The 22,009-nt window shown below is 46.4% G+C and overlaps 1 protein-coding gene across 1 annotated transcript in view; it reads right to left on the reverse strand.

Moving 5' to 3' along the window:
* LOC135388803 (hemicentin-2-like) overlaps positions 1 to 22,009 on the reverse strand; it is an 82,860-nt gene that overhangs the window by 13,436 nt on the left and 47,415 nt on the right. The window contains exons 5-9 of the mRNA XM_064618614.1: positions 17,277 to 17,483; positions 7,957 to 8,060; positions 3,138 to 3,327; positions 1,606 to 1,869; positions 88 to 224 (exon numbers count right to left, since the gene is read on the reverse strand). Of these exons, the coding sequence (XP_064474684.1) occupies positions 88 to 224; positions 1,606 to 1,869; positions 3,138 to 3,327; positions 7,957 to 8,060; positions 17,277 to 17,483 (902 nt within the window). The remainder of the gene's footprint in view (positions 1 to 87; positions 225 to 1,605; positions 1,870 to 3,137; positions 3,328 to 7,956; positions 8,061 to 17,276; positions 17,484 to 22,009) is intronic.

Consider the following 22,009-nt stretch of genomic DNA (forward strand, 5'->3'; position numbering starts at 1 on the left):
AGAACACACTGCCTGCCGCGTTGTGTAGGTAACCCCTTTCGAAACCGTACTTTGCGAGAGATCAAAGTTTTCACTGAAGTGTGTTACCGTATCTTCCGTCACACGGATCCGCCATCGAAAAGCGCCGACTTCTGGCACTGCTAGAACAGAGCACGGGATCTCCAGCTCCTGTCGGCGACGACTGTACACAATGGCGCTTTCCATTGGGGCACACACAGGCGCATCTGGAAAATGCAATTAAAGAAAGATCAGCGGCACATCAACTTCATATCATGGTCACTAGTGACTCTAATGGTCACGAAGTCTAAATCTGTGATTCAATTGTGAAGGACAAGACAGGCAAGACAGGCGTCAAGTTCCGAACACCCTAGATTTTGCATAGTTGTGTATGCCAATGTTTCGTTGCCGTAATGGTATAGCACATGAGTTCTTGTGCGGTTGAAAGCTGTGCCGGAACAAAAACGGGACCGCAGTTCGTATTTTATGCAGTGCTACGATCGAGTCTGGAACATTTTCCCTGAAGTGACCTGTACTAAACTTGCGTGGATCAGCTCAAGGTCGAGTATTGCGGTCGAGTATTCGAATGATTCGCCGAACCATCGACGTTTCCCATAGCTTCGAGCAAATTCTCAGTGTTCGATACCTTCAGGGCAGAACAACAACAATAGATGTTGACGATGAGACGGGGTGTTTCACCGCGGCAAAACGCTGATTGAGGTACATTGAACAATTTCCTATGTCGCTTGAGGCTACATGCAATTGTCGAAGCATTATTTTGGCAAGATTAGATTAGATTAGATTGGAAATAGAAAAAAATAGAAACGTAGGTCGCACTGGTGCGACCAGATGTTCCTGGACGCTTGACGTGTGACGCAGACTACGCTATGATATGTTGGAATTTTAGTTTGCGTAATTCAGTAAGAGGTACGAATCTTGACGCTGTGCAAGCGCATTGATATCAAAGTTTCGACGAAGAAATTCTGACTTTGGAAAAGTTCAACTGCGCACTTGACCGGAAACTCGGTTTGTTCGTGACTTCACCATTTACTATTGTGAGGCATAATCACTACCATCACGGTCAGCCTCACCGCTGTTGACAGCTCCAAGTTCTCAGTCTAGTGTTGGTTTCCAAGAATACTGAGTGGCATACTTCAACAAAACGAACACATCGAGGATCACATGACGATATATTACCATGTCGCTTTGTCTATCTAGTTCGCCGCTGTTACGAATAGGCGTATGTATCACATTTAGAGTTGTACGTAAATGCTACCGTAGGAAACAAAATGTCCCCAGTATCTCTATATTGTAGTATCGTAGTATATATTGTATATGTATGTATGCATTGTATAGTATATATCGTATATATTGTAGTATATTGTAGTATCGCTATATGGAACGCACAGTGTATGTTCCGCACAATCATCATCATCATCGTCATCATCCTCACCTTCGCAAGGCTTCTACCTTGGAAAGCGTTCCTTCTTTACATAATCCCACTATGGCAACAGAAATGTTCATAACTTCAGTTTCCCTATTTCATATACACTCAGCGTATTAGCCTTTGTAACTCCCAACACAACAGGGAACGAAGGGAAATCTTACGATGCACTTGGAGCTCGAGTGCGGCGCTGTGTCCACCGCCGATGCCGTTAGCAGCGCTGCACACGTATTCCCCCGCATCATTCCTTGAGACATTCCGGAGAAACAGTTGTTGCTGATCAGCTACTGGACTGCCATCTTTTGTCCAGGTGATGTGGCTCGCATGTGGATTGGCACTGACGTCGCAGCGCAGGTACACTTCTCCGCCTTCCTCGACGACGCCTTCTTTCGCACCTCCGGCAAAGGACGCGCTCACCCTGGGAACGTCTGGGATGCATTGATGCATTCACTCGCTTGTTGCGGGCATGTATCTGCTGCTGAACAATAACATTTATTTTCGCGTGAACCAGAGCAGGTATCAATATTCACCCAAGACTGCGGAACGGCCATTATAGAGGACATTCTAGCTCCGGTCAGCACGTCTCCAACCCTGCCGTAACCCATATTCACGCCCGGAATATCTAAGGTGGCTACAAGGTTACATGCGTCATCTGTAAACTGTGCGCTACTCCTTGTGGGTGGTCGTTGCCTCTTGTTCCGAAAAATACCACCACGCGCCGTTAACGCTGGGGCTATATCTATTTGCACCGAAGAATAGGAGTGCGTGTCGCAGTCGTTCGCTGTACCGATAGTTCGGATGGAGTTACCAGTGCTTTTATGCTCTTCCGCATACTTTCATTGCGGTCTCAGGAAAAATTTTAGGTTTTTATGCCATCACGCGTTGCCCGTGCAGAATTGGTCTCGCAGCCAAAGGTTTGTTAAGAACACGATGTGGTGAGCAGTGGAACTAGCGACAGCAACCATACAGAATGCGGAGCGTATATTTCCGATGTTACCTCCTACGCGAATTGTTTCGTGTGCGTATTATTAAGGCGATCTAAGATGTAGCACGTACTGATGCATTAACTTCCGAAAGCATGGCACGCGCGCACTGCATTTTTACTTTGTCAGCAATCCGAATTACAGATAATTCGAAATCGCTCCTCGGCTACGTTTACAGCTGCAAAAGAACTGCAGCCCTTTAGGGTCGCGTTGACGTGAAAGTTTTGTCATTCACGGGATGAATCAGCGAGATTCGTATGTTAGGTCCGCTTCGCTGTTCGTACCTCTATAGACGACAAGCCTCTCATCTACGACATGACATGAAAACTGAGGCCCACACGAGATCATTCTCAGCCGGCTTACCGGTGTGACAAAATATAAAGCTGCAAATTACAGACGAATAGGCGATGCTATTCAGTGCCCCCAGGTGAGAAAAGTAGGAATTTGTCGATTTTCATTTGGGAGACTCCTAAATGAAAACGTCAAGTCAAACTATATCCCTTCAATGCTTCGAGACACGTCAGTGTCTCATAAACCAGTTGCGAAATTTACGTTTCATTGTTAAGGAGCCTAACCGTCATTCTTGTAGAGCTTTCAATTTTGCGTACCTAACAAATACAACTGCTCCAAGGCGTGTCCTGTGGATGCACACCACTCAGTTTCAAAGTTGGTGCAGGATGATTAAAACACAACCGTTGCACCAGGAGACTCACGTCGTACGTTGAGAGCGAGCAGGTCTTCTTCCCAATCGTCCGGCAGAGCGGGATTTTCGGCTATGCACCGCAGTTCTTTGCCGTTGTCTTCTGCTTTAGGTGTAAGCAACAAGGTAGCTACAGTGCCGTTTCCTTTTATCTTGTTGTAGGAGGGGAGGAGGACCGGCCGACCGCTTAGCTCCCATGATATCTACGAAAGCCAAACACACCCATTCACTCGGACGTCTTAATCGTCAATTTAAGGATATTACAAAGAAGGGGAGGTCATTGGAGCTACGCTATAAAAATCACAGGAGGTCCACAAATTTGTAAAAGCTCTACATCATTCTTGAGCAGTTGGAAAGGAACCAAAGTGAGGCTAGTGCTAATTGAATTATGGCAGTTGAAGGAAAGTTGCCATTAACAAAGCACGCCGCTTCCCAACGACTATCCAAGGCGCCTGTTTCGAATGAAGACGCCATGTTCCAGCACTCTCCACACACAGTTGTTGTATACTTATTTTTCTATTTGCGTGCTGGTCTCAGCTCGGTTGTCTTTCATCGTGTTCACCTGATGCCTCGTTCCGTGCATGCATGTCCGTATGCTTGAGGAATTCCGGTATACATACATTCCAGCATACATCATGTAGGAGTGTAATAATAATAATAATGGAAGTAGCAGTGTGAAGACGGTGAGGGCATGTCCGCTGTTGATTAAAAAAGAGACACCTTGGCAAGTGCCTGGGAAGTGGTGGAAGCGTGTCGTAATTGTTAGCGCACCTGACCGTCATTCGAGCAGTGTCGGTATACGACACACACGCGCACACACATACATTGGATGATGACGGGGTGGGCGATTCACGGCCGCTGAGGCGGTACACTGCCCTACTGCACATTCGGAAACGAATGAGGGGATGATGATGAGGGAGCACCATCAGAGACCCGTCACCAGACCGGTGGAACGCAAGTACTCCGCAAGAAGACGAAAGCCTTGCATCTGGTTGGTAGCGTTCGACCACGGTCCGAGGATCTTCGCGAGGTTGAACGACCGTTTGTCAATACGTTGCAGAGAAACTTCCATCAGTGCACGCTCGTGGTGATACTGCCGTGCCGTGCACTCCACAAGTGGAGCAGAGGGAAGACAAGGTTGAGCCGAGATGGTGTTTAAAGGCAGGTGTAGATGCAACGTTGAGCCTCATGCGATGGAAGAGTGCAGTAAAGGGGCGCGGTAGTCGCGGAGGAATTTCTAGAGAGAGCGTGGGGGAGAATATGCTTAATAGAATGAAAAGAAAAAAAAATGAAAATGTCAGCCAGGCTAATGTCGGCTTGCTATTCAAAAAAAAAGAGAAACTGAAAATAAACAAAGAAAAAGAAAGAAAGAAAAGGAAAAAGTAAGGGAAAGAAGAAAGAAAGAGCGTGGGGTCTACACCCGAGAAAAGGAGTGGGCTATGTCGTGTTGCCATTGAGCCTGCATCTTGGGGCCGGTGAGTGTCGAAAGGAGGTGCCTTCGGTCGCCCGGAGACATCATTATCGGGAAAAAGCGCAAGATATGCATCCTAAAGAGCAACGTTGAAGTCTGATCTAACCCGCTTGGATAATAGAGCCTTCGTATAGTCAAGGTGCTGGGTGTATGGGAACCCAAGAAGAGAGACGCGGCGTTATCAGCGCTTGTCAACTTTATAGTGAGCAGTGATAGGGAATCTGTATTTGAGCATTCTAGGCATGTGTCGTCGAGTTCCCTGTTCCTGTTAGTTTCTTGCAGGTCAGTTCACTTCTAGGGGATGTTGCCTGTCACGCACAGTCATGTGCACGTACAGTTCGGCGACTTGGAGGGGTGATGTCTTTCTATTTTTACCTTTTCATCTTTACAGTTTTCTTTCTGGGGGGTAGCTTTCTGAGGGAGTAGCAGAATTCGTCAGGTGACGAATTCAATATCGTTGTCTTTTTTTGTTTTTTTGCTATAATCAAACTCAAACACCCCGCCGTGCAAGGCAGGAATAAGCCTGCCTCATTTCACCACATGCACAGCTGACGCTGAATTTCGCGTTACACGAGTCGTAATCGTCCTGTAATTGTTGTCGCACAACCCCCTTGTTCCTTTACAATAAACATATCCAACCAAAAGCAGAACATTCATGAGGTGGCATGCACTACTCCATTTCATGAGCAGTGAAAGCCACAGCTCATAGTATAGGCAATTACGTTGAGCCGATCGACACCACTGCACTGTACTGCCGAAATAACGCTGGTAGCGCTGCCATGGCTGTCAATGTCATTTACCAGCAGCACCCTCTTCAGCGCAGGCATTTTGTCAACGTGACGATTCTGGCGACCCCCTGACGACGCAAGTCGATCACCCATATGTCTGTCCCCTTCCTGGAGTTCGGGAACGTTCCGAACCCCGCGCTGTCTGTTGTAGTCCTTTCGTTGCCGTTGTCAGTACTGCTGTTCGAAGTGACGAAGCGTGTCGTAGATTGGTAGGTTTGGAACCAGCAGCTGTGGAGGAGCCGGGACAGTCGTCCGTAGTTGTCTCTCCATCAGTAGTTGAGCAGGACTATATCCATCCCTCAACAGGAGCGTCTGGTACGCTATAGTTTTTCTAATTCTTTTTCTTTTTGTATTTTTTTAGTTGCAGAATTGATCAGGTGCCGAATTCAATTTCTCCATATTTTTTTTAGATTAGCTATAGCAGACACTTGTACTCTGCGGTACCTGAGGCTTGAAGTAACGTGGAGTAACTGGTATTCCTTAGTGAACGAAGCCAATTCAGCGGTTCCTGTTATGGAAAACTGGGTACCATTGTCCGATACAACAGACTCGGGTATATTGGGTGCCAATGTTACAGACCTGCAGTGGTTAACTATGCACGCGGAAGACAGGCTTTCGAGACATGCTATTTCCGGTTACCGGGAAAAACAGTCCGTCACAATCAGCTACCAACGGCCCATCGCAAAGAACAGGTCCAGGGCTATATTTCGCAAAGTACGATCCGGCCAGTCGTTTGGCTGTAGTAGCATCTTTCGGTAAGTGCTGATGACCCGGATGACAGCTCTTCACGAGATGCTCAATGTCTGTGTCTGTCAACAGTGGGCCACCACACACTCTGCTTCGCTCGTCTCTTGCATTTTTTCGTGCCAAGATGTCCCTCGTGAAGGGAGTGAAGGACGAACATTCTGCAAGATTTGGGTTCGATGATTCTTGGCCCACGCATGAGAAGTTCGCCCTGTTTGGAAATGGCCAGTACTCCTTCAAGTCTTGTCGAAGATCACGGCGGCATGGCCACCCTTGATCGATGAACCTTGATGTTTGCTGGCACACCGGATCTTCCCGTTGCTCGAGGCCCAACAAGTTCAGGGAAGCTCCTACCGCTGGTATAGCGGACATAAGCAGGCTGACATAGCTGGCCACGCTCCTCTACGAGTTCCACAATTTGTAAAGAACGCAATAGCAATTGCTGGAAGCCAACCACTGTGATGTACCTCCTGGGGTAAATGGGGTAATACACGCTGAATATTCCCCAGTATTTCTCGGCATACCATATTATTCAGGGGAAAAGCTGTTCTCAAGTATGTAACGGTAGTTTCCAGGAAGGCAGATGTATGAAGCACGTCACAAAATGCCGGACTTTTCAACATGCTGGTCTGGCCCGCGTTATTGAGGCGCAACATGCAGCAAATTCAGGGGAATACGTTGTGTAACCACGCCTAAGGACTCCAGTAAGCGGGTACTTAACATAACTAACCCATAAGAAGCCCATAACTTCAGGTGGAAAAGATCTTCGCATTTCTGGGAGGAATTGCTCGGAAGAGTGATTCGTGGGTACAGATACCCCTGTCAGACGATCGCACAAAGGCCTTTGGGAAATTGGCCTTCCCGAAAAAATGACCTTTGAAAATCCTGTCAGACGGCCAGCGTAAAGGCTTTTTTAAAAAATCGCCTTTACGCCCAACGGCGCTCCCTAACCGCATTTACGATTCAAAGCTGAGTACTCTCGACAACAGCATCCGACCACATCACTTCTGTCAATGCTCAAGTGAGACATAAAACATTTAGATGTGACAAAAAGAGTCCAGATCCAGGTTATAATCTGCTGTAATGGCAGAACCGCGTTGGTAAGGTTTTGGTAAGATTACAACTTTCATACGGGGGTACAGAATGAAACAGAAACGAACTAGATGGCGCAAGAAGCCAGCAACAAGAGGGTTCTCTACGGCTCGTGAGAGGTTGGTTGAGTTCTATGCACAGTGCCAAACCATTATCGCTTCAGCGATCATACAACGTGAGAGATTAGACCAGTGGCACGCGAATAGGAGTAAAGTGAGTGGCCACACAAAACAACTGTGTGGTCTTGGGTGGCTGTGGAATACAGAATAACAAGAGAATCAAATGAGGAAAAAAGCGCCGACAGGACCACAGAGAGTCACTCTAAAAAGAAAAGAAAAAGTTGAACACGGTACAACGTACACATAATGGTGGAATCGCTTTGCAATGCGAACAGAAATCATGTGGTGCCTTGAAAGATATCCCCTGAGCCTACCTAATTATGCGTACCGAAGTACAAACACACACGAACATATGTACAGTTTGGTGCAAACATTGTAGCTGTCATCGACCACGATTGAAAGTAACCAACCTAAGGCTCGCACACGAATAAACCAACATAGCGCAAAAGACGTCAACGCCTACGAACATGGCACGAAGCAGTCGTCGACAAGGCCAGACTGCAGCGGGACTTGACCGGAAATCAACAATTGTGAATTTATGTCCCGCCGCTGTCTCGCCTTCTCGACGACTGCATATCATTTCCTTGTCATCGTTGAGTAACCGTAAAACAGACTCACTCGAACTTGGGGTCGGTATCCAGCGACGTAGCATCTCAGCACTGCGGGCTTTCCTTCCAGAAGTGGAGCTTCCGGGATCTCAATTTTGGCGTACAGCGGTGGCACTGCGGACGGACAAACATTAGAGTCATAACGAGAGGATAGAGATGTAGTAAGCGAACTGGTAGTATAGATCCATAACTTAAAAACCCGAGACTTTTTTGGAACTTTTGGGGATGTTCTTTTTTTTTACAAAACGGTGTATGTAAACTGTCGTTCTAATATCGTCTATCAGGTACCTCTGGAATGTAGTTTCTGTTATATCGGCCAGAGTAAACGTTGCCTAAATGATCGTTTGCGGGAGCATGCTGTCAAAGTAAAAAATAACGATTGTTCTTCCGAATTCGTAAAACACCTACAAGTTTGTAAAGGTTGTGCGCCCAGATGGCATGAAGTCTTTGTAGTGTCCAGTGCTAGTGACCTTAACAACGGCTTATGAAGGGAACGTTGTCCACTATCTGTTCTGGGAACTGTGTCAGCAAGCCTTCCTTGACCTTCCCTGGTTTCGGGGATGTTCTTATGTCGGTCCTCTTCGCCCTTCTGTTTCACCCACTTGAACCCTTATATGTCTGTGTAGTTGAGTAAACTTTTCAGCACTGTTTAAGACCTCGCCTGTGTTGTTTTCTTCTTTTTTTGTCCCCCAGTCTCGGGTTTTTAACTTATGGATTAGGGTCATGTAAGGAATGGTAACAACAACAACTTTATTGTGAGAAAGAATGGTAGTCAGTAATGGTAACATGTAAAGAACGGTAGGTCGCAGTAAAATGAGAGGGGGCACGAAGAAAAAGTGGCTACAGGTCAGGGACTGAGCATCAGCCACAGGGATCTGCCACAGGGATCCTGCATGTAGGGACGGGAGGGACTATACTTGAATGGTGATGTTGCACCAAGCAGCGCTACCATAGTGGCGTCGCCAGCTTATCCGTTGCCTCCTTCAGCAGCGGAGTATAACGATCGAAGATTGCTAAGTTAGTTGCGCAGTTGATTAAATTGCGGAAAAAGTGTTCCCGCTAGAAATTCAGGTAACGCCTTACTCGTAAAATGAAAAACGTGGATAGCAGGTCGAAAAAGGAGCACCGACAAGTAGCTCCTTTTCTTCTCCTTCTTCGTCTTCCCATTTATTTCATTGTCTTGTCAGGCGTCTGTCCAGCCACTCAATTTCAACTCGCATAAGTTAAGCCACCACCCCTTTCTTTTTCTCTTTTTTTTTTTTTGCGTGCATTCGTGCATTTTTGAAGACTTTGTAAACACATAGCACTATGAGATAACGAGTGACATGAACAATAGGGCTGATTTTTAGTAGTACAACCTGCTCTAAAGTTACAGTATTTATATATATGTATAATATATATATTTCAGTTATTCAGTTTTATTGTATTTTCAGCAGCAGGCAAGCAGTATGTCGTAGTGTGGTGAATAGGGACTCAGAGAGATATTGGAAACACAACAAAATGCCTCTATGGCCATTTCATACGAAAAAAAATTACTTTGAGTGATTTTCGTTTCATTTTTAGCATGACATGAAACAGAAGTGCGTGAAGCACACTTCTCTCGAGGTTACATATTTTTTTGCTGGCGTTAGTGGTCGAATGTGATCCCCTTTCTTTCTTTTTTTTTTCACATGAGACACGTAAGCCTACTGACAGCGAGCTTTGCCCTCAGTTGACGATTTTATATAGGTGTCGTGTTTATCCGCTTCTCTATATGCTCGGCGTTTGCTACATTCCATGCGAGAGAAATGGTAATGTTTATGCTCCCAGAGTTGGGGGGGGGGGGGGTGTAAACCATGGTAAATCATTGGCATAGCAGAGATAAGCAGAAGGAGAGCTTGAGTTTGGGAATTGCGGAATATTTCGAAGACAAAATTGTTCTCGGAGAAAATCATTCTTAAAAAGTTGTTTTGCACAAAATAACTTAAATGTATGAGGCAGTAGAATAGGGCGGCACCGATGACCTTTGGGGTCCAAACGAAATCAGGAGTCGTCACTACACATTGCATCAGTGCACCCGGCGTGTCCCCATCATCTTGTCTCGGGGGGGATCGCCGTTACCTCGTCTCAAGCCTCACTGGCCCCAAGATGCACACATTACAACGCGACAACATGACATCCCACTCTCTGTTTTACTCCGTTGACCCCACATTGTCCCTTGCTCTCCCCCGCCGAATGCCACGTTCCTCTACCACAGTCTTCCACCGCATGGGACTTAATGTGGCTTTTACACCGGCTTTGAAACACCTCCTAGGTGTCGGCGCATCCAGCCTCTGTTCCATGTGTGGGGTGCGCGGTGACCTCCATCACATCCTCCTGGTCTGCGGGCAATACGATCGGGAGCGCGCCCTTATGGAAACTGCTCTCTGACGCGTCGATCAACGCCAGTTCGACTTGGGCAAAATTCTCGGGCCATGGTCGGACCCCTCACGTCAGGCGACGACCCCTCATATCACAACTCTAAAACGACACCTTTCCATCATCATCACTTTCTCATCCCTTCCACAAGCGCAATGGGGCAGTGTACCGCCATAACGGCGGTGAATGACCCACCATATCATTATCCCATTTATGTGTGTGTGTGTGTGCGCGCGCATATAATGTTTCGATTCTAGGCATGCGCACAGCCTGAATGGCTTTTCTCCTATGAGAGTGCAAGCATAAGCACAAGCATGGATCGGTATCCGGTAATGTTTTGTTCGGGATACTGTTCAAAGCAATACTAACAATATGTCTGATAAAGTTTGGTTCTGAAGGCCAAGAAACTCCTATGCTTTCACAAAATCATATAAAAATACCTCGTGTTTTGTAGTCAGCAAAATGTTGCGCTATTATTTTCGCGTACTCGTATATCAGCGGCTATGGCGAAGCCACAGGGGGGGGGGGGGGGGGGAACTCGAGCCCCCCCCCCCCAATTCACCCTACCTGCCACGGATCGACCCACGCAAATCGTGCAAATCCGATGAGAAAATAATACATGGGAGGGGGGGACCAGTGTGACGACCGTGAAAGTTCTTGCAGTTCTTGCGTCTGTCTACACTCTTGAATGGCTTTCGAAGTATGAGCGTATCAAAGTATACTTCCAATCTGGTGACAGGGTCTTATTGGTCATAACAGCCTACATGATGTAATCGCATTGTGAACGTTCAAATCAATTAGTCTAGATAACTAGATTAGTCTAGAGAGGATAGAGAGGCAGCAAGTGGGCTGGTGGTATAGATCCATAACTTAAAAACCCGAGACTAGGGGACAAGAAACGACAACACAGACAAGGTCTGAGACCTTGTCTGCGTTTTCGATTTTTGTCCCCTAGTCTCGGGTTTTTAAGTTATGAATTAGTCTAGATTTGCATCTCTTATCTTGCGGTGTGCACAATAGCCAGCTGGCAATAGAATGTGTGTGTTGGCGCACCCAGGAATGGCGGGGGGGGGGGGGCGGAAGTGGGGAGGTTTTTTGTATCGAGCCCCTCCCCCCCCCCCCTACCTTGGAGGTCTGGCCTGCTCAGCGGTGAGATTCAGAGGGAACGGTTTTTGTGCGCAACGTTCACGTTTCCCGCAAACGACATCTCACGGACTGTGGAAGCCGTTTTCCAATTTGAAGTTTCTCCTCTCTAGCTTAAAATCCATAAAACTCTTTCAGCTGAAATACGGGAAAACAGAAGAAGGCATTCTCGGTGTTGCGTACGTGTATCTTCCCTGAGCAGAAGACGGAGATATGAAACTCAACCACTGCCGTTACGCCGACACTGTGTGTTGCTTGTAAAGTATACCATATTTTCCGACGTATAACGCGCACCGATTTATAACGCGCACTCCCTAAAATTAGGGCAATTTGGAAAATGTGCGTTGTATAACACGCCTCGATGCACAACGCGCACCAAGGTGGTGAAATCCCTAGTAAAAAAACAGCCTGGATCCACTGTGGAACCAGCCTGGAAAAGCCATCCCAGGCTGGAGCTGGGCTGGCCAAGGCTGTGTCCATGCTGGGTCTAGTGCTGTTCGAATTTTTAATCTGAAACCATCCAACTTGCATTCGGAAACCAGGATGGTTCCGTGCTGGAGCCGAGCTGGAAATGGGATGTTCCAGCGAATACGCTGGATTGTGCGAGATTCTTCGCTGTGAACACTGTGAAGATAATGTTGCCTTATATACGGCAAAAAAATGCCGAAATTAATTTCACACATGTGTGGAAATAATTTATGCCCAAATAAAATAAAATAAATAAATAAATTAATTAATTAATAAATACCCCAAAGTGTGCAAGGTTATGCACAGAACTCCACGTACATGAGTAGATTGCAAAAAAAAAATGTTGATTGCCTTTACGCTGCGAGACGTGAGCTTCCCCGGTCTGTCAAACCCCTGTGAAACGCCTCTCCAACTACCTATAGAGGCGCTCGCGTCGTCCTCAAGATGGCGCAGAAAAGAATGATTGCCGATGAACAAATCGCCCTGCTTCATGCCTTCTTCCACGAGATACGCTTCAAAAATTGTCCAAATAACATAGCTCGCGCGTGGTTTCCTGCTGTCTTCGTTGTTTTCGTTCACGCCGCTCCTTTGATCGTATCTTTTTCCTCTTCCTCTTGCCGACATTGAATATTCTTCTCCGCAGTAGTTTTGCACCGCGAAAAAATTGAGCAGTTCTGTTGCTGTTTGAGTTCTGTAAGCCGGGACACTCCATCGCACATGAAGGGAAGTTGCGGCAGTTTCGGGTCAGCGCGAAATATACCTGTCGTCTGCTGTTACTATCATTCATTGAGTGCTTCTGCTGGGGTCCGCTAGGTGACGAGCAGCCTGCTGGAGAGGCGAATAGCCACAATGGCCACAATGCTCTCATCGTAAAATCCGACCAACCGCCATCGGCATCAACTCAGAATCTGCTTTGAACTGGGAAACGACGGTTGTCGTGTTGGCGTCAAGGCGCAGCCTGGTAATTTAGGTGTTTCCTCCTGCATTTCACCTTCGCCGACTGTATAAAAGTGTGAGCGTCTTTGCATTTGTGTAGTCGTGTGGTCTGTTATGCATTTTGTTCCTGAACCCGTGCACGAGCTCTATTACGACAAATGGTAAGCGGCATGTGTAGTACGGTTGGTCCTCGAGTCCTAAATCTGAACCAAGAGGTGCAGTAGTGACACGATACTTATCTATGGTTATCTGAACTGCCTTCATGATGTGTCATTGTCCCGCTTGCACGGGACGGATTTACTTTGTCGGACAGTTAAATGAGAACGAGCGACTGAGAAGTGACCTTTGTGGTTTCGTATATGCATGTATCAAACTTTGCATCAAATTGTGTGATATCACATTATCGTCTCGTAGTGTTGCCACTGTTGCTGCATGTACACTATTTGTAGTATATCTGTTATCATACCTGTTATGGGGTGTTAGTTATTCTTGTTAAAATAAATATTTGAATTTATTTCTGATTGTAACTTTATTCATTTGTTAGCGTGCTTCCAGTTTCTGCTTTGTGCAGCAATTTACCTCGTATAAGTTGCTTGTACTTGAGCGAAACCTCCTGCCTTGGAACATGGGTTCCAGCAGAAGGTAGGCTGAAGTGGAAGCACTCCTACATCGGGACCTGATAATCCGGCTGGAGACATGCTGAATATCCAGCCTTGTTCCAGCCTGCATCCACTGTGGAACAAGTTCTAGACCAGTCTTTCTCCGGCTGGATGCAGCCTGTTTCTAGCCTGGTACAAGCACGTTTACAGGCTAGATCCAGTCATATTCCAGGCTGGCACCAGTCCAATAATCCAACTGAAATTCCCACTGCATTTGCAGCTGGAATTTTTACTAGGAAACTGAGTGAAACGGTTAGCCTCCACAGTAATCAAAGCCCCCTGCGTCGACTGCAAGCAGTTTTTATTAGATTTATCGCGTATCGGACATTTATCAAAGACATCGAAGTCCGATCCCGCAGATTTTGGTGCGTAGTAGACTCCAGTCTTCTCGCCGCTCTCACATTCGTTATCAACGTTCCTATAGCCTCCAGAAACGAATGGAGCATCACTGACACCTCGAATTCGTCCCAGGCTTCTTGTACCCAATTCGCTATCATACGGCGTTATACCCCGGAATATATGAGTATATATTGTATTACATATAAATATACGGCGTTATACACCAGAAAATGTGAGTGCAAGAGCAGACGTGCTGTGCGTTTATTAATGGTCTTGATATTATTCAGTCAAAATATCGTACGTTGTAATTCACATTAACAGACGGGATATGCCTATAATGTAATATTCAGCGGTCGCCACTGCGCCGTGCTGCGATAATTCCTCCCGGAAAACTGCAGGCACCTTCATGGCCACGCCTGCTGAATCCGAGGGCGCTCCGCCATCTGGAATAGCGCCACCCCATCTTGAACTGTCACATATAGGAAGCGTCAGCCTTAATTTTGAAGTTGTCGCGCTTCAAACTTCACCTGACAGCACGTGAAAAACCGGTTCAGCGGGACGCGATTTGAAAGAGACTACAGCACCCCATAAATAAACTCTCGCGACTAGCCTTCTCGCTGGAGCTCGTGACAAATCATGGGGAAAGCTTAACTCATATAGCATAAGTATGCATACGTAAGGGCTCCATGTTGGGCTAGTTGGTCTGAACGGGTGCTTGAACGTCCTGTTGTTGTGCCATGTCTCGTGTATGTATACCGCATAGAGTGGGTTAGTGTAAAAAATTGGGTTCGTATCTATGTTCGGATTGAAGGAGAAATGGCTTCGACACATGTTTTATAACTCTCTCGTACAATATAAGTTTGCGCCTGTTTTTATTTATTTCACTTTCGCATTTTTTTCTCCCTTTCTGTCGTACGCATTGTCTTAGTGTTTCGCTCGTTGTCGTAAGGCAGCAGAGAAAGTTCAAAAAACGATACTTAAACTTTTTTTTTTCTAAGTCATTTAAAGGCAATGTAAGTTCGCCTAAACTTGTGTGGCTGCATGCTGCACGTGCCGCGGTGTATAGGACGGCGTAAAACTTCCACCATATGAGCTTGTTTTACGTACGACGAAAACGTCCAACACGAGGTTGCAACGTTTTACCGTCCCCACGTTATCAAACCGCCGTTTACCGCCCCCCCCCCTCCAAAAAGGAAAATCAGACCTATAAAATAAGACCTGTGATGAAAGTGTGTGTGTCAATTAAACGGATAGCGCGAAAGGTTTTGATGTGTGGAATTTGTTTCCCAGAAAGAAAAAAAAACTAACATAAACATAGCTCCGCGCGCTCACCCTTAACTCACCACTCAGGGTGTAACGAAGAGAAGCATGATGTCACGTCACCGATGACGTTACGCAGTCAGCGCGTTCTGGTTCGCCGGTCAATGGGGGCAGCGTCCTGTCTCTTTGCCGCCGTAAACCAGTTTTGCCAGTTCCCCCGTAGAATTGGGGATAGAAGGAGCGGCCGAATCATGACCCAACCAGGAGCAATGCTTTTTCAGAGCCCCGAACAGCCGAGCAGCAGACGACAATGAGTAACAGACAACAGTTCTCTAAACCAATCAGCGGGCGCGGATTGTGGAGCGTCACCACGAGGTCACAGGGTGATCCCAGGCTGGTACTGCTCTCCACCACCGTTGCGCACGCTCGCTTTTTGCGGCGTACTTTAAATTCAATTTCTGCGATAATTATGACTCTGTGAGATGAATAACTGTGGTACATTTTACTTTACCTACTTAACAGTTTTATAGAAAGAAAACATGGTATTAAAAATGACTTATGTGCTACTTTAAGCTCAGCAAGCCAGCGTGCTACCCGCTACACTACCTAGGCCGTTTAAACGGATCGCACTTACTAGCTCGCTCTTGGTAGCCCGTCTCGAGAAACACGCTTCACGTCACTTATATCTCGATGCTTAAAATCGCGATATGCTTCGTCCGCTGTCGACATTTTCTGCATACAATAGCGACTGCGCTTCTCTTCCGTTCGTTTCAATGTTTACGAATCCGGCCCGAAAGCTCTCCAAAATCCCCTCTGAGAAGCTCCAATGAAATCGAAGACGCCCGTTCCAAGTGCTGCGATGGATGAAAAAAAAAAAAAAGAGAGAGAGTCGATGCAACAACCATCGGGTATAGGACTGTATCTTCGTACTGCTTTGTCCTTTCAGGCGCTAACACGTGCGTGCAATTCCGTGTTTCTGTCACCAGCTGGTGTAATATTGCACCAGCTGTTGATAGAAACACGAAATATATTTATATTTCGTCGCCGACGTGTATCAGAAATGCGCTTTTAACATTGGCTATGGAACGCTACCTTAAGTGACCTAAAAAAATTTTTTTCTATTTTTCTTACATATATAATTGTCATTCCAGTGTGCAGTTGGGTGTGAGTCCGAGATCGCGGAGCGTCTTCTCTTTCTTTTTTTCTTCCTTTCTGTTTCTTCGTTGTTTCTATTTATCTATTTATTTATTACGGAGAATGCGAGACTGTGCTGAGTCGATTCTGTTGCCGGCTCTGTCCAGCTCTTCATTGTGCTTAGCCTCGTGGGGGCACGGTAACAAAAACAAAGAAGGTAATGATGCACTCCGTTACTTTCCAGCTGTAATGGCTAAAGGAGAAGTTCAGGAGGCCAAAACAGAACAAACTGGCGCGTGTAATCCAGCATGGGTCGAGACAACGCGATTTATTGCCCAGAGTTCAACGAGGCCTCGGTGCACCTTAAACGACAAAAAGTAAAGACGCGTAAGTTGTACCGCTGTGCAAAATCCGCAGACCTCTCAAATCATGTCGCTGAGTCCTGCGAAAACGGTGCACTATTTCAGTGGCGGGGGTAATCGTCGGATCTGCTGAGCCGCAGCTAATTTGAGCGTTTCGCAAAGCAAGACGAGAAAAAGCAAGGCACGCGCAGCGAGACCAGTAGTATCGCAATCACGTGTGTTGGCACCAACACAAATAGAGTTGCCGTTAATACGTGTAAAGCGTAGAGTAGCCGCAGAGTGAGACGTGCGAACTTCGTGCGTCCCGAACTCGTGACACTATTCTGACGTAATTATATATTTTTTTTAATTCCGTGTAAGCGCCGCGAAGCAACTTTGGCTATGAGCGGCGTACAGACGTGGACAGATAGAGAGAGGATGGGGGTTAGTGTGCGTCCTGGACCGACTTCAAGGGGAACTGTGCGGACATTCCTCTGGAAAGTCTTCGGAAAACCCAGGGAGAACCTCAGACAGCACAGTCGGTGACAGGATTCAAACCCGTGTCATCTCCCAGTCTCGGCGTGGAAAGCGATCATCTTAGCCACTATATGCCTCGGGAGCTGGAGACGTTATTATTAAGTGTGCTCGCTTACGTATTAAATCGACGAGAACGGATGTCGTTGTTGGTCCGCCTAGTGGGTTGCTCGCCTCGCAGCTGATATTCGAGAGGAGGTCTGTGCGAGAAAGGGACTCCAGTAGCACGGTGCTGCTGCTCACGCCTCCCTCAACGAGCACATCTTCTACGATACTGTACATAACTTGTCCGTTCCTCCTCCAGGTCAAGGTTGGTGTTGGGAAACCTGCAAAATATTCGGATTGAGCGCCACTGACGCCTGTCGGTAATGTATTACAACACGCTATTAATTTCACACAAATATCACGAATGTCCGTGTCTGCTCTACTCGCGAAAACAACAGGTGCTCCAGAGGGACTCCGAGAGGGGCCCCGTGTAGAGCTATTGCGGAAGATGAGATCGCCATAGCGTGACCTCGTTACCATTCAGTGCGATTTTCTTTTTCATTAAAGGGTTGTAACTTGTGACTGACGTCCTTGACTTTTTCGCGTCGAAACATTTACAGTGAACCCTCGTTACTATGACCATAGTCGTTCCCGAAAATTTTGGTCATAATGCGGAATTGTCATATTAACGGGGGGGCATTTGCAGAGGTTTCACTGCATTGTTCCCCAGGAGTATGGTCGTAAAGCGCGTATGTCAGATTATCGGGGGTCATATTAACGAGGGTTCACTGTATAATGTCCACCACGCTGCCATCTCGAACATGCGCAGCGTGAACGCGTGTCGGCCTGCATTTTCGACTTCAAAAACATCCCTGAAGAAGTACACCTCCGTTTTCACGCAAAACATAGCTTGATACGTCTCCGGGCATCCTTGGAATGGCAGGTGCAAGCGAAAAAGGACCAAACGCAAATAAAGTAAATAAGTGTGCGTGACTAGCTGTTGGCCGTCATCCTGGGTGTCGAAAATAACGTCCGCACGAGGGCTGGAGTGGCTCCAGGGGGCTTCCTTTTTTTCATTTTTCTACCTACTATTTACGCTTACCAATCCGTCATCGTCGCTTTCATCGTCATACAGCACTCCGCTAAGGTGGTATATTGCGCTACCTGCTTCCATGCTACGATTGCAACACGGTACCCTATTTGACAAACACCCCTTCCCCGCTGCTCTTTCCCATCCGCAAGGCTCAAATCTGAACTAGACTGAGCCTCGCACACACACGGACGAGCACGTGAGGGCACAATGCACTCTCACTGTACACTCCAACCAATTCCATAATACAGGGTGTTTACATTTAGCCTTTACAGAATTTTTATATGTGAAAAAACTATGATAAAAACAACATAGATGTCGATTTTCCAGTTGAGTTCTGCGGCCAGGCGGACATCCTCTCGAAGAAAGTGTGCAACTACAAAATGACTAATTACCTAAAATTCATTAATCAACTTTTTAATTACAGAATTTCGGACAAAAGCGAGGTGGCAGATTGAGAGACTATCCTATAGTTGCAAGCCATTTCCCGTTTAACAAATCATGAAACACGCACGTGCGTTCAAATATTCATCTCTGAATTTTGATATGCAAATGAACCTGAACCAAAAGCGCTTTGACCGGGAACGCAGCGCTCATTTAACGTCAGAGGGCCACGTGGTTTGCAGCGATGGAGATGATTGGAGTAGGTGCCGCTCAGTTGGCCAGACAAACCGCTTTCCGGCCCAGACATACATCCGTCGGCGAGGCTGATGCTCTCCTCAGGCGCGCATTTTCGATTTCACCTCATTTTGCGATCAAAATTCGGGGATGGATATTTTAATGCACCTGCCTGTTTCACGATTTTTTAAACGTGGAACGTCGTTTAACGAGGATACTCTTTCAATCTGCTATCTCGCGTCTGTCCGAATGTCTCTAATTAAAAAGTTAATTAATGAGTTTCAAGTAATTAGTCATCGGGTAGTTACTCTCTTCCAGAGGATGTCCGCTTCGCCGTAGAACTCAACTGCAAAAACAACATATATGCTGCTCTCATAGGTTTTTGATAAACATTCTGTAAATATCAAAAATAAACACCTTGTATGTGCCCACTAGCCTATATAAAAGCGTCGTTGGAAAGCCTTTTCTTTTTATTTATTTATTATTATTTCTTATTTCTGGAATAGCAAGCCGACGTCCCGTTTGGCTGACCTTTCCCCGTTTTTTTTCCTTTTCGTCTAATAAATATATCCTCCCCCCCCCCTCGTGGGAAACAGCTAGGGAGCACAACTGGGATTCCAATCCAATCCTGGTCACGTCGGTGTGACCTGCGGTTATATTTCAACTGCAAAGCGACAGGTACTGGTGGTTTTGCTACAAATATCTGGCACGCGCATTTCTTCTTCGGAGCCTCGAACCTCTAATTATAGAACTGGCAATTATGTATCGTCTTAATGTCAATATTGTGCAACTTTTACAGGTGTGTGCCAAAACTGACGGTGATTAATGATGCACTTCGATCATTTTTTAACATAAACAATTAAAGAAGCATTGCGAAAGCCAGTGGTTCCCGCGGAACAGGTAGGAAACCCACGCTTCTAAAAAAATGTTGCATAGGGAACTGCCTTCCCGACAGGGTGTACAGGCAAAGAATCACGCACTGTCAGAATCCTAGACTGCCTTTCAGTTTTTTTTCTTCTTCTTCTTTCTTTCCTTCCGCCCTTCATTTTTTGTCTTGTTTGGATAGCAAGCCGACTTCTGTCTCGTTGACCTTTCCTTTTTCCTTTGATAAATCTTCATATCCCCCCAGAATGCTTCATAGTAGACAGAAGGGTAGCAAGGAAAAACAACCAACAACCAACAGCAACAACAACAACGACAAAATACCAGCAGACTCACGAGGAAGCGGACAGCACTACAATGGTCACGATATCGTGTCCAGCCCCAAAGCTCTTCCCCGCGTTGTACCTTCCTCGTCCTCAGTATTATCATCACCTCCATCAAGTCACTGTACTGCCTACTAATGTGAAGCCTACCACGGCGAGCAGGATCATCGGTCCACAATCGATCCACCAAATAAAACCTCGCGCATCCAGGATGCCTCCTAGTTCATTTCGCACCGGACCAGTGGCTCTGCTGAGTTATATCACAGTTATATATAGGGTGAGAATGATCGTGGGTGACTGTGCCGTCATCCCATCCGTGCAATGAGGTTGTTCCATTGCGAAGATATATATATATATATATATATATCCTCGCTCACATTGGGTGTGAAGGAAAAATACATCTCCGAAAATGCGCAATGAACAAAATAAGGTAAAAAGTCGTGTTCCTTGACGAATTTTTCGCGGAGGTTCTATCGAACGAATTTTGGTTCTGAAAACGGCAGCGGTATCAGGGGACCGAAGGGACCAGATGTTCTCACTGGGATAACCTCGTAGCTTTAATGAAAACGTTAATTAGAAAAAGTTAATTAGGAGTTTGCTGGTGGCCTCCTAAGGAAGTGCCCTGGAGGTGTTTAAGGGTGCCCTTCAGCATATGCTATATTGCAATTGATTTCATCGCGGAAAAAGTGGTATATATATTAAATCTGTTCGCATTTAGCTGGGACACCCTGTATACAGGGTGTCCCAGAAAACGTGCCGTTGAATTATAATACAGAAACTACGCCACCTAGGATCATGCGGTCAACGGCACTCGTTCTTACTAGGGTTTTGCCGCCTCCTGATGTGAATGTCATGTAGTGTAAGTTTAATTATGTAAATTTTTGCGAACTGAACTCGGAAATTTGCCAAGTAAAGGTCACTTTTTTACCACACCAATATGAAGAGCGTGCCGTATTTACTGAAATTCATGATAACTGACAGTGATATACCGGAGCTATCCCAAAATAGTCGGATATCATGCTTTTCGGAGCACCCCAGTATAACCTGACGACGTTTTGAGGGCAATCGATGTCAGTCCGACGAAAGGAGGTAGCAAACCCAGCTCAAAGAGTGGTAGTAGAAAAAGTGACAGTTCCTGAAATTGGGAGAGGGAAGGCATGATCCCAGCGGAAGCCGGACGCGATAAGTCATGCCTGGGTTATCTCTTTATGATGCCGGTGTGGGCTGGGTTTCCAACCTCCTTTCGTCGGACTGACAACGATTGGGCTGAAAAATTCGACGCGCGCTACCCTCTGGGAGCTCCGTAGAGCATGACGTCCGGCTATTTTTTCCGATGGTACAGCTCCTCATTGTCAATTATCATTAATTTGAGTAAATTCGGCACGCTCTTCACACTGGTAGGGTAAAAAGTGACCTTTACTTGGCAAATTTCCGAGTTCAGTTCGCAAAAATTTACATAATTAAACTTACGTTACATGACATTCACATCAACAGGTGGCAAAAACCTAATACGAACAAATGCTGTTGACCGCATGATTCTAGGTGGTGTAGTTTCTTTATTATACTTCAATGTCACGTTTTCTGGGACACCCTGTATAAGCGTATGAAGTGTTTATGCGGTGTAGGGCTTCTCGTTCTCGGCTATTAGACTTTCCGAGGTATTACGAAGGAGGGCGAAGATTTTTTTTATTTTTATTCCGTGTTAGCGCCGCGAAGCAACTGTGGCGATGAGCGGCGTACAGACGTGGACAGATTGAGAGAGGACGGCAGGAAGGAGCGTGCGACAGGGGAGTTAGTATGCGTCCTAGGCAGACTTCAGGGGGAACTGCCGACATTCGTCTGGAAAGTCTTCGGAAAACCGAGAGAAAACCTCAGACAGCACAGCCAGTGGTAGGATTCGAACCTATCACCTCCCAGTCTTCAGCAGGACCTGGGCTACCCCCAACGAGGGGGC

Source organism: Ornithodoros turicata, chromosome 3 (genome assembly GCF_037126465.1).
Source record: "Ornithodoros turicata isolate Travis chromosome 3, ASM3712646v1, whole genome shotgun sequence".
Classification (NCBI taxonomy): Eukaryota; Metazoa; Arthropoda; class Arachnida; order Ixodida; family Argasidae; genus Ornithodoros; species Ornithodoros turicata.